Source organism: Lepus europaeus, chromosome 12 (assembly GCF_033115175.1).
Source record: "Lepus europaeus isolate LE1 chromosome 12, mLepTim1.pri, whole genome shotgun sequence".
Classification (NCBI taxonomy): Eukaryota; Metazoa; Chordata; class Mammalia; order Lagomorpha; family Leporidae; genus Lepus; species Lepus europaeus.
The window spans coordinates 70,127,609-70,140,521 of NC_084838.1; the positions used below are offsets into that span (position 1 = coordinate 70,127,609).

Sequence of the window (12,913 nt, forward strand, 5' to 3'; positions counted from 1 at the left end):
CATTGTTTTTTTTACCTTCTCTATCCTTTACAACCCTTCGGGGTGGCTCCTCTACCCACGGTTAAAATTTGCCTGCCTGAGGTAGGCATTTGGCCTAGTGGTTAATATACTGGTTAAGCCAACCATGTCCCACACTGGAATGCCTGGGTTCAGTTCTCAGCTTTGGTTCCCAATTCCAGCTTCCTCATAGTGCAGGAGCTTGAAGGAATGGCTCAAGTTCTTGTGTCCCTGCTACCTACTTGAGAAATCTTAACTGAGTTCCTAGCTCTGGAGATCCAGCTGCAGTAGACATTTGGAGAGTAAGGCAGTAGATGAAAGCTCTGTCAGGCTGCCAGTCCATCTCTCTCCCTTCCCCCTCCCCTCTGCCTCTCACATTTAAAAAGAAGAGTGTGCTCTGGGTCCCAACCATCCAATGGCGCTGGATCTCTGTTCATGCTCCATTTCAACTAATCAATTAAACTAATTAACACTGAACCATTTAATCTGTGGAAGTGGTTAACTCCTTGGCTTAAGCTCCTGGAAGAGAAGGAAAGTCACCAAGGAACAAAAACAAGAGATCATAAGCTGCTTCACAACTGCTGCTCTCCCTGCAGCCCACAGGCTCACGACATACCCTGTAGATTTCTTCGAGCAGCAGCCTGGCACAGTTCCTACCAAGGTCCTCTGGAAGCACCGCTGCCCCCTGGCCCTGGGGGTTGGAGGCCAGCTCAGCACTGAGGAAGGTGCCACTGGTGGTCTCAGCAACGAGTGACAACCCAAATCCTGGTGACCTGGGGATTCAAGGCACAGACACTGAGTAGGGCAAATGGCATGGAGCTCATACTCACCAGCAAACAGAGAGAAGACAAACATCTTCTGGATGTTTGTCCTAAAGCTTCCTTCTGGTTACATTAAGCTTACTGGAGCTCCTACTCACTGACACTGGAGAAAGAGACGACTTGGTGAGGGCACACAAAGCAGAACCCAAGAGAGACACAAAGGCCCATTGCTTTCCTATTAGCTCTCTCCACCCTTCTTTTTCCCCTTCCCTCCTAAATGTAAAGGCTCTTCCTATGAGAACTGGCAATAATCAACAGTGTATGATAACATGAACTAGAGCTACCAGATGTTGGCCACCTACTTTCAGCCAGTTACTGGGCTAGGGGCTCTGCAAACCATACTTGTGATACTACAACTCTGCAGGGTAGATACTTAATTTATTTTTTTTACAAATGAGGAAATGAAGGAATTAAGCAACCTGCACTGAAGCCACATAGCTAGGAAGTGACAGAGATGAGCTGCAAACACAGGTCTTCCAGACTCCAAAGCCTATGCAAGTTCTCCACCCCAGCACTTTCTCAACCCTTAGTCACAACCAATACAGGAGGTACAAGGGCCTTACAGACTATCAGATTAAAACTTTTCTTGAGAAACATCAGGCTTTTTCCTGCAATGAAAGATACCACACAAGCCAAAAGGGGCCTAGACGAGAAACACCTTTAGGTGCCGGCACTGTGGCATAGCGAGTACAGTCAGGTACAGCTTCAGTGCTGGCATCCCATATGGGCGCCGGTTCAAGTCCCAGCTGCTGCACTTATGATAAGCTCTCTGCTATGGCCTGGGTAAGCAGTGGAAGATGGCCTAAGTCCTTGGGACCCTGTACCCACGTGGCTCCTGGCTTCAGATCAGCCCAGTTCTGGCTATTTGGGAAGTGAACCAGCTGATGGAAGACCTATCTCTCTTTCTCTCTCTCTCATGGAAGACCTCTCTCTTTCTCTCTCTCTCTCTCTGCCTCTCTATAACTCTTTCAAATAAATTTTAAAAATTTTAAAAAAAGAAACACCTTTACATTATTGTACCCCTCCCCCCAAAAAAACAGCTCAAAATTCAGAATTCAATCAATATAACCAGTGAGCAAGCACCATGTTCTCCCCCATTGTATTTCTACCACCCAACAGCCAGAACCCAACACCCTTGTTGACCAGGACCATTGATGCACTTTAGCTCATGCATCCAACAAACATCTAGGGGAAAGTATCCATGGTAACCATGCACAACCAGTTTGCCTACCAAAGGATATCAGACCATAAACAATAAACACAAGCACCTCTCCATAAAACTCAAATCTATTTGGTTCAACATCTCTTAGGAAAATGCCACCAGGTGTGGCAGCCTTCTCAACAATATAATCCGGGGCCAGCGCCATGGCTCACTAGGTTAACCCTCCGCTTGTGGTGCCAGCATCCCATATGGGCGCTGGGTTCTAGTCCCGGTTGCCCCTCTTCCAGTCCAGCTCTCTGTTATGGCCCAGAAGAGCAGTAGAGGATGGACTAAGTGTTTGGGACCCTGCACCTGCATGGGAGACCAGGAGGAGGCACCTGGCTCCTGGCTTCGGATCGGTGCAGTGCCGGCTATAGCGGCCATTTGGGGAGTGAACCAACGGAAGGAAGACCTTTCTCTCCATCTCTCTCTCTCTCTCTCTCACTGTCTATAACTCTACCTGTTAAATAAATTAAAAAAGAAAATACTGTTGATGCTTGATGTGGTATCAAACATTGACTTTTCCAACTGCCAGAACAAAGGGCCAGCTTTGCACACAAATGCTTTCCCAATTCTAACCTCTGACACTACCACTTTGTTGCTTTGGACTATGAGCTACCATGAATCTCTGAAATCACCTGCTTCTTTCCACTGGGCCTCATGGAGGTCAAAGATCCTCATCCACTCCCACACCCTTCCCCCTACTTTTTTTTTTTTTTAGATGAAATTAAAAAAAAAAACACCACCCCAAAAGCCTATGTTGTAGTTCAACAGGTTAAGTCACTATTTGCAACACTGGCACCCCATACTGAAGTGCCGGTTCGAGTCCCAGCTGCTCTGCTCCCCAGCTAGCTTCCTGCTAATGTGCCTGGGAAGGCAAAGGAAGGTGGTCCATGGGAGACCAGGATGGAGTTCCTGGCTCCTGGCTTTGGCCCGACACAGATCTGATTGTTGTGGTGATGTGGATAGTGAACCAGTGGAGGAAAGAGCTTCCTTTTTCTCTGTTTCTCTTTCTCTCTGCCTGTCACTCTGCCTTTCAAATAAATAAATAAATCTTAAAAAAAAAAACAAAAAACAAAAAACCTTCAAGTGGAAAACCTGTGAAAAGGGAACATCTGTGATTTCACTCAGGAAAAAGCTTGCTTCTTACCCTAAGATTTAACCCCTGACTCTGATATCCTTATTTTTAGGAGACTCAACCAGAAAATTTCAAATTCAAAGTATAATGATGGCATCGATCACAGTGAAACAGTTTAACAAGAGACAAAACAAATAAAGCAGTGTGGCAAAACAGTCTTCATTAACTACAGTGGAAATATATGCAGATGTTCATCAGACCATTTTTACAGCTTTCCTGCATGTTTAACCTTTTCATAATTAAAGTGGTTTTAATTGCTTCCCCAATTCTAAACATACAAGCAAAGCCTGTACAGCCATTTTCATTATATAGATCACTATTTTTTTTTCTTTTATTGCTTTAATTCTCATTATTTAAAATTTCTTTTTGGGGGGGGGGGGCTGGTGCTGTGGCATAGTGGGTAAAGCCGCCGCCTGCACCGTCAGCATCCCATATGGGCACTGGTTAAGCCCTAGCTGCTCCGCTTTCAATCCAGCTCTCTGCTAATGGCCTGAGAAAGCAACAGAAGATGACCCAATTCCTTGGGACCCTGCAATCATGTGGGAGACCCGGAAGAAGCTCCTGGCTTCAGATCAGCCCAGCTCCAGTCATTGCAACCATTTGGGGAAGTAAACCAGTGGATGGAAGATCTCTCTCTCTCTCTCTCTCTCTCTGTAACTCTGCTTCATAACAAATAAATAAATCTTCTAAAAATTTTTCTTTTAATGTTCTATTTTTAACTCTCATGTTAATTTTTTAGTGGTTTTTTTTTTTTCTTTGTTTTTCATTAGCAAAGGCTTTCACTGAACCTAACTGAAATCTGCAATAACAGCTTCCAGTGGAGCTAGGTATACTGTTCCCAGTGATGGAGAGATAAGCTGACCTGCACTTAATAACAAAGGATTTTCCCCCTACTGTCATTTACTTGGGGAACAACCCCAAAACTTTAATTTTGTTGGGACACAGTGAAGATGGGATTTAAAGCCTGAAGCACTGTTTATTGATAGATGAGTATTAAGTGCCCAAGGTTAGGGAATGGACCCTAGGATCTCAGTGCTTGCCACTGGGATGCTTTCCATGTGACAGGCACTCAAGAAATGCCTGCTGGTAACAATGGCAATAATTGGAAGGAGACAGACTAATTCTAAAATAGCTCTTCTTCCAGCCGCCTGACCTGAGCCGGCAGTTTTAACTTCAACCAGAAAAGGAAGACGACAAATTTGCTAGAGCAGCTGCACAAGTAGACTTCAAAATGTAGACACTTACTTCCCAGAGTTGACTCCTTTCATGTGGTCCGTGTAAATATAGACATCAGGTATGAACTTGTTGAGGATGCTCCTTGCAGAATCCACAATCCGATTTGCCATCTGCGGTGAGACGCGTACAGAGTACCTGCAATCTGGAGTTAAGGACATCATCTTGCTGGGGCTCGGGGACAGGGAACTGACAACTGTGTGTGGAATTATACCAACAAACTGGGACTTTCTAACTCCGTTCTGCTTTCCAACTATAGTTAATTACTTAACTTTACAGCACCATAACTCAATTTATTTCCTTATTATTATTATTATTATTAAAGGTTGAAAAAAAAATCCAAACAAGTCAGGCTCCCTTTGGGGTACAATACCAGAAGAACTTTCCATTCCCTTGTCATTCCCATTGCCGTAAATAATAAGCCAGAACAGATACCACACGGGTGTTGACCTGGGCCAAGAGCAATCCCACCTCCCGGCACATTGAGAGGGGAAGCAGGAAAAGTTTAGTGAAAGTGCATGGTGACTGCTATTTATAAGGACCCAAACAGGTGTTTCTATCCTACAGCGCCTACTCTCTGTTATTTAAGAACCACTCCATATGTGGATGATGCAGACCCCTTATGGTCAAAATACTGACAATCAGCACTTCTTCATCAGAGAACCCAGAAAAGAAGGGAGAAATATATTAGTAACTCCAGTGAAAAGGCCAGTGCTTGAGAAAGTGGAGACTATTATGTAAAATTAGACTTGACAACAGAGATGGGCTCTCCCCAATCCCATAGGTCAAAGAAAAAGGAAATACATACTGAGCACTTTCCACATGCAACGGACAATGAAGAGCTGGCTGTATATGTGAGAACGAAGCAGAAAGAAAATGAGCAGAGACCACAAGGAACTTGACATGGCACCTGGTGTCCCCTTGGGCCTCATCCCAGACACTCCACTAAAATATCCATCTCCCTCACACAACCCAAGTCGCCTCTCCTGCTCAGTGAGCTCACCCTCGGCCTGGCACCATCACGCCTCCACGCTCCCAAATTATTCAAATCCTTCACCCCGAACCACCTTTCCTTGTTCTTCCAGCCCACAGGTCCCTGACTCTCCTGCAGCCTGGAGCCAGCACCCAGCTGTGGTTGCCATGTACTCCCTTCACGTACACACATTGGGTTCTTGCTTCTCAGTGAGCCCGCACACTCCACAAGGACTCCACAAGTTGTATCCCTCACAACTCTCTAATACACTAGGTTTGTACTCAGAAATGCTCAATAAATATTTGACTTGACTCAAAGGACAAACCTGGAGTGAGGAAAGAGCAAAGAGGGATTTTTCAATACACACACAGAGCCCAGTGACATCACCACCTCGCCTGTGCAGAATGTCCTTTTGACCACAAGCAGCTCAGACAAACAGTCCTGGGTCTTCTACCATCTGGACTGAAAGGGAGCTGTCCTTCTGAGGCCTGAGACTGCCCACTCTCTCCAGGAGGGCAAAGGACATGTCACTTGCCTAACACGAAATCCCACAGCATTTGCAGCTCCCCAGGTTCCCTCACGTATATTATGACCTTACCTATGCTCACAGCAACCCTGCGGCAAGGGCCGCAATACCCAGCTCCAGGGCACACAGAAGGAGAACCATGACACAGAACCAAGACACACATTCACTTGAAAATACATCTTCTTCCTCCTACAGCTCCAAAGACAAGAAAAGCATGAGAGTAATGGATTAATTCAGGGCCAAGGGAAGACAGTTCTAAAATTCGACCAGTGAAATGAAGAAGGCAAAGGAGCATCAAGGCCAGTGACAGCCAGTTACCTGGAGCTATCTGGCTGGGCAGGGAAGCCCTGCTAAGGAATGGTTAAGAGCCAGCTTCTGGAGTCCAAGTCCCATATGACAACAGTCTGGGTTAAGTGTGCTAATTTCTCTGTGCTTTGAATTCACCAGAAAAGAAAGATAACCATAATACTTTCCCTTCCCTTAAATGAAATACTGCATGTAAATACACCTGGGGTGTGGCAGCAGCCCAGCAAGCATCAGCTATTGCTTGTCCTATTATTACTTCAAGATTCAAATCCTAAAACACGGATTATCTGAGGATCTGAGGAAAGCTTTGGATCCTCTCCCAAGAAACACATGTGAGCATACAACTCTGCAGAAAACGTCAGAGCTTTCTGAACCTCCTGAAGACTATTGATAAACACCACAGTGAGGACCAATGCCCAAGAGAGACCAGTTCATAACTACAGTTCTTATGGGACTCCAGCTTTTGCCCTCCCTGGTGTTCAAGGCTGGAAAGCCAAGGCATGCACTGGGGCAGGAGGTGTGGTGAGTGTAAGTAAAAGAGAAAGAAAAAAAGAGACACTTTCAAAGGGCCTTCCCTAGTCAAGGAAAGGAAACCAGATCATCCCACAAATACCAACTCAGTACCCTCTTCTGCCTCTACCCCTGCATCTTTATTTATTGTTATGTACCAAATCCTGAGTGTTGGTACAGCATCGCAAAACTAAAAAATAGAGTGCTCCCTTTTCCCACACCGCACCAGGCTGGGGAGAACGAGCACGGGTGGCATCCAAGGTAACCACTGCCATGTCCCAGCAGCTCCTTCCGAGGCCCTGACAATCGTCATCCCCATGTAGAAAGCAAGTGGCCAAAGATGCACTTTGGGGGCAACCCAGTCAAAACTACAAATGCACACAAGACAGCAGGACTGGTACTCCCAATGGGAGCCCTCTGACGGGAAATACAGCCTCCAAGCTCAGTCCAACCAGTCAGCCAGCCTCACAAGGAAAAAAACAGAAAATCAAATATAGCCCTTTCTGAAGGCAGCTCTTTTTCCCCCAGGCTCCAAAAGCTGGAAAGGAAAATGATAATTCAAACCCACATTCCTTTGAGGTGTTTGTTAATCGGGCAGCTTTGCAGCCCAGAGGCTAGAAAAGTTTACAGACCGGAGTCTGAGCAAGGGTTGGGCGCCCATTTTCCCGGGGTTAGGAGGGAACCTCTACCAGACACTGATGGATCCAGGGTGATGCAAGGGTCTCATCCTCTGCCACAAGGAGAGGGGCTCAGCACCTCACAAGTTACCTTCCTGCTCAGATTCCACAGAGAAGCAGTTCAAAGAACACTAAGGGGGAAGCCAGGCAGGAACAAAGCTACACCTAAAGTGCCCTGGGCATCACGGCTCTTGTCACTTTAATGCTCTCCCCTGTAAAACCCAGGAGCCTTCAGCACTTCCCAGCGGCAGCATCAAATACTCCCAATACAGAAACTACAGAGGCACGCAGGAACGATGGCCTCCATGAAACCCACGTAAGACAGTGTCAACACACAGAGCACACTGCCGGGAATCACAGGTCCAGGCCACAGAGACTGGGCTCAGAGCAGAGTCGTAAGGAAACAGACCTTAGAGGGAAAATACCTGAACCAGTCCTGGAAGTGTGTACGATTTCACATGGAAGCAACAGTATAAAACAAAAAACAACTCAACAGCATCAACAGAGTTGGATGTGAGGTCCCTTATACACTGGAATATGAAGTGCTTGTGAACAAGAATGAGATTAATCCTCAAGTAACTGACATGGATCAACTAGAAAAGGCAAATTTGGGCATCTTCTTATTTTATGGGGTTTTAAAATTTTTTTTATTTATCTATTTTCATCGTGTTTCAAAGGCAGAGAGACAGAGAGAGAACCATCTACTGGTTCATTCTCCAAATGGGTCAGGCCCATTGAACCCAGATTCCTACTTTTGTCAGAATGAATGCAGCAGCTGCTAAATGATCACTCATACATGGGCCCAGTGCCTCCACTGCACATCTCCTGCCTCTGCTAATCTTCCATGCACCTCTGTGCAGTAGGTGTAACAGGCCCCACGACAAGGGAGTCAGTCAAAGCTTGGGGCCAAAGTGCTACCATCAGTGAGTGACAGAGCCTCTATCCATGTCACTCTAGTAGCCAGGCTTTTCAACACCTTACTACTTGGCTTCCTCAGTTTCCCTTTCTCCTACTTAAACCTACTTGTCCAAACTACAAACACTCAAATGTTATTACCCTTTTAAAAAAGGGGGAGGGGAGGGAGTCTTCTGCATTCTCTTTTCTTTTTTTTTTTGGACAGGCAGAGTATGACAGTGAGAGAGACAGAGAGAGAGAGAGAGAGAGAGAGAAAGGTCTTCCTTCCGTTGGGTCACGCCCCAAGTGGCCACTACGGCCGGTGCGCTATGCCGATCCAAAGCCAGGAGCCAGATACTTCCTCCTGGTCTCCCATGCGGCTGCAGGACCCAAGTACTTGGGTCATCCTCCACTGCACTCCTGGGCCACAGCAAAGAGCTGGACTGGAAGAGGAGCAACTGGGACAGAATCCAGCACCCCAACCAGGACTAGAACCCAGGGTGCCGGCACCGCAGGCAGAGGATTAGCCTAGTGAGCCGCGGCGCCAGCCATCTGCATTCTATTTTCATCAGGTTATCCCCTCATCTGTTTCCTTCTCCATCTTAAGATTCTGGGAAGTGTCCCTCTGCCCCCTGCCCCATGGCCCTCCACTCCATGCTACAACCCCAAAGTGGCCATTTCAGTTCCACACCATTACTCTTTTTTTTTTTTTTTTTTTTTTGACAGGCAGAGTGGACAGTGAGAGAGAGACAGAGAGAAAGGTCTTCCTTTTGCCGTTGGTTCACCCTCCAATGGCCGCCCCAGTAGGCGCACTGCGACCGGCGCACCACGCTGATCTGATGGCAGGAGCCAGGTGCTTCTCCTGGTCTCCCGTGGGATGCAGGGCCCAAGCACTTGGGCCATCCTCCACTGCACTCCTGGGCCACAGCAGAGAGCTGGCCTGGAAGAGGGGCAACCGGGACAGAATCCGGTGCCCCGACCGGGACTAGAACCCGGTGTGCTGGCGCCACAAGGCGGAGGATTAGCCTAGTGAGCCGCGGCGCCGGCTCACACCATTACTCTTCAGGAAGAGCTCTTTCCATGGCACCAGAGGCACCTGCTTCTGAGCCCCTCAGTTCCTCCCCTCCCTAATGCTGGCTCCTCTGGACTTCAAGGTGCTGGCCTGGGTTCCTAGGAGGCAGTATGCTCGTTGGGCTCCTCCCTGACCTCTGACTTGCCTCCTGACTTTGCCCTGGGCATTCTAGTTTGCGAGGCCTCCCTCAGGGTTCCACTCTCCTTTTTGTATTCTACACACTAATCATGCATTATCAGTCCTCACCTCACCCTGAGTTACAGCCCCTTCTCATTTCCTTACTAGACATATCTTACTAGACATGAACGATCCTTAAACCCCATAAGTATAAAACTGGACCTATCTGTGTAGCTACTGTCAGAGCAAACCGCTCTACACAGGGGCTTCAGTGAACCACCACCATCACCCACAGAGTCCCCATTTTCTACCACACACCAAGGAGATCCCTGCATCTTACCCCTTCTAACGCTTGTGCCTCCCTGTCCTCCGACCACCACCTCACTATCTCTCAATAGGGCACAAAAATTCCTTGTTCCTTTGCCTCTAAGAAGCTGCTATTACGATTTTTTTTAAACCTGTACTTTTTTTTTTTTTTTTTTGACAGGCAGAGTGGATAGTGAGAGAGAGAGAGACAGAGAGAAAGGTCTTCCTTTTTGCCATTGGTTCACCCTCCAATGGCTGCTGCGGCCGGCGCATCTCGCTGATCTGAAGCCAGGAGCCAGGTGCTTCTCCTGGTCTCCCACGCGGGTGCAGGGCCCAAGCACTTGGGCCATCCTCCACTGCCTTCCCGGGCCATAGCAGAGAGCTGGCCTGGAAGAGGAGCAACCGGGATAGAATCCGGCGCCCCAACCGGGACTAGAACCCGGTGTGCTGGCACCGCAATGCGGAGGATTAGCCTGTTAAGCCATGGCGCCAGCCGTAAACCTGTACTTTCTAAAACCCCGACAATAAGAAAGCAGCATAGCACCAGAACTGTCCTCCTAATGCACAAATACCCTCTCCAGATGAAAATCGCTAACTCTGAATAAGACAACCTCCTCCACAAAGGCTTCAGCCCTTTGGCGGCTCTGCCACATTATGCCCCATGTTCTACCATCAAATGCTGCTGACAACCTGAAACCTGGCCAGGCAAGGTCACTCCACAGAACCACTGTAAATAGTAAGCACTTTCTATCAGAAGTAATTCTCCTTGGGGGCTGGTGCCGTGGCTCACTTGGTTAATCCTCCGCCTGCGGCGCTGGCATCCCATATGGGCGCTGGGTTCTAGTTCCGGTTGCTCCTCTTCCAGTCCAGTTCTCTGCTGTGACCCAGGAGGGCAGTGGAGGATGGCCCAAGTGCTTGGGCCCTGCACCCGCATGGGAGACCAGGAGGAAGCACCTGGCTCCTGGCTTCAGATGGGTGCAGTGCTGGCCGGAGCGGTCATCTGGGTAGTGAACCAACAGAAGGAAGACCTTTCTCTCTGTTTCTCTCTCTCACTGTCTATAACTCTGTCAAAAAAAATAAATTAAAAAAATTTAATAATTAAAAAAATAAAAAAAGAAGTAATCCTCCTTTACTTTTACTTAAACAAGTCTCTAGTCTTCAAGACTAAGGTTAAATGCCTCTTCTTTCTTTAGGCAAAAACAGATGTTAAAAACGTAGACTTTGGGGGCGGTGCTTTGGCATAGTGGGTAAAGCCGCTGACTGCAAAGCTGGCATCCCATTTGGATGCCAGTTTGAGTCCCAGCTACTCCACTTCCAATCCAGTTCTCTGCTATGGCCTGAAAAGCAGTGGAAGATGGCCCAAGTCCTTGAGTTCCTGCACCTGCGTGGGAGACCCAGAAGAAGCTCCTGGCTCCTGGCTTGAGATCAGCTGAGCTCCGGCCATTGAAGCCATTTGGGAAGTGAACCAGTGGACGGAAGACCTCTCTCTCTGCCTCTGCCTCTCTGTATCTCTGCCTTTCAAATAAAATAAATAAATTTTTTTTAAAAAAAGCCTAGACTTCATAGTAATATAGACAGAGTTCAAATCCCAGTTCTGTCATTATCAGCAGTGTAATATTATTAGTAAATTCTTTAACCTTTTAAAGCCTTAATTTCCCCACCTGCAAAATAAGATGTAAGCAAAATCGGGAGTGAATCTGGGGCTGGCATGGTAGCATAGGGGGTGAAGCCGCTGCCTGCAGTGCTGACATCCCATATGGGCACCGATTCAAGTCCCAGCTGTTCCACTTCCAATCCTGCTCTTTGCTATGGGCTAGGAAAGCAGCAGAGGATGGCCCAGGTCCTTGGGCCCCTGCACCCGCGTGGGAGACCTGGACGAAGCTTCTGGCTCCTGGCTTTGGATCAGAACCAACAGATGGAAGATACCCCTTTGTCCCTCTCTGCCTCTATGCTTCTGCTTCTTTGTAACTCTGCCTTTCAAATAAATAAATAAACCTTAATAATAATTTTAAAAAAAGTGAATCTAAGGCTTAGAAGTAAGGTATACAGGGGCCAGCATTGAGGCAAAGAGGATTAATCTACTGCTTGCAATCCAGGCAAGGCTCAGCCGCTCAATTTCCAATCCCACTCCCTGCTGATGTGCCTGGGAAAGTAGAGGAAGATGGCCCCAGTACTTGGGCCCCTGCACTCACGTGGGAGAATCCAATGGAGTCCAGGCTCCTGCCTTCAGCTTGACACAGCCCCGTCCACTGCAGCCATTTGGGGCACAAACCTCAAGTAATTATCAGTGTACATACAGAGCAAGCACTGAATAAGAAGTAGACATTGTACATTATTATTTTAGCTCTCCTACATCCTTCAAATAAAATTAGCCACTCTCTGCACACATTTCTTTATCATTTTACACATTATATCAGCACGTGTTTGGGGATGGACATTTGGCACAGCAGTTAAGTTACCACTTGGGACAACTGCATCTCATACTGCAATGCCTGCTTTGAGACTATCTTTTAAAAAAAAATTATTTTATGCAATTGAAAGACAAAGTTATAGAGAGAGGTAGAGACCGAGAGAGGTCTTCCATCTGCTGATTCATTCCCCAGATGGCCACAAAGGTCTCAGCTGTGTCTACCTAAAGATAGAAGCCAGGAGCTTCTGCCAGGTCTCCCACATGGGTGCAGAGGCCCAAGGACTTGGGCCATCTTCTACTGCCATAGCAGAGAGCTGGACTGGAAGAGCAGCAGCCGGGATAGAACTAGCGCCTAAATGGGATGCCAGCACTGCAGGCCAGGGCTTTAACCCACTGCGACACAGCACCGGCCCTGCAATGCCTGCTTTGAGTGCTGGCCTTCCCTACTTACATGCACTCTGGAAGGCAGGTGATGCCACCCACATGGGAAATCCAAATTGAGTTTCTGGTTCCAAGCTTTGGCCTGGCCCAGATCTAGCTATTATAAGCATTTGGGGAGTGAACCAGTAGAAGGAAAATTTCTTCTGTGTCTCTGGCTTTCAAATAAAATGAAAATTTAGAAACTAAAGAAGTGTGTGTTTGCATATTTGTTTTTTCACTGGAAAATGAGCTCTTCTGAGGGAAGGATTGTGGCGCATTCCTGGTCCCCAAACCAAAGCCCTTGGAAGGATA

General features: G+C 47.4%; 1 protein-coding gene across 1 annotated transcript in view; it reads right to left on the reverse strand.

Annotated features, from left to right (window-relative positions):
- RCL1 (RNA terminal phosphate cyclase like 1) overlaps nt 1-12,913 on the reverse strand; it is a 75,128-nt gene that overhangs the window by 16,602 nt on the left and 45,613 nt on the right. Inside the window, exons 6-7 of the mRNA XM_062208308.1 lie at nt 4,403-4,528; nt 614-770 (exon numbers count right to left, since the gene is read on the reverse strand). Coding sequence (XP_062064292.1) covers nt 614-770; nt 4,403-4,528 — 283 coding nt within the window. The remainder of the gene's footprint in view (nt 1-613; nt 771-4,402; nt 4,529-12,913) is intronic.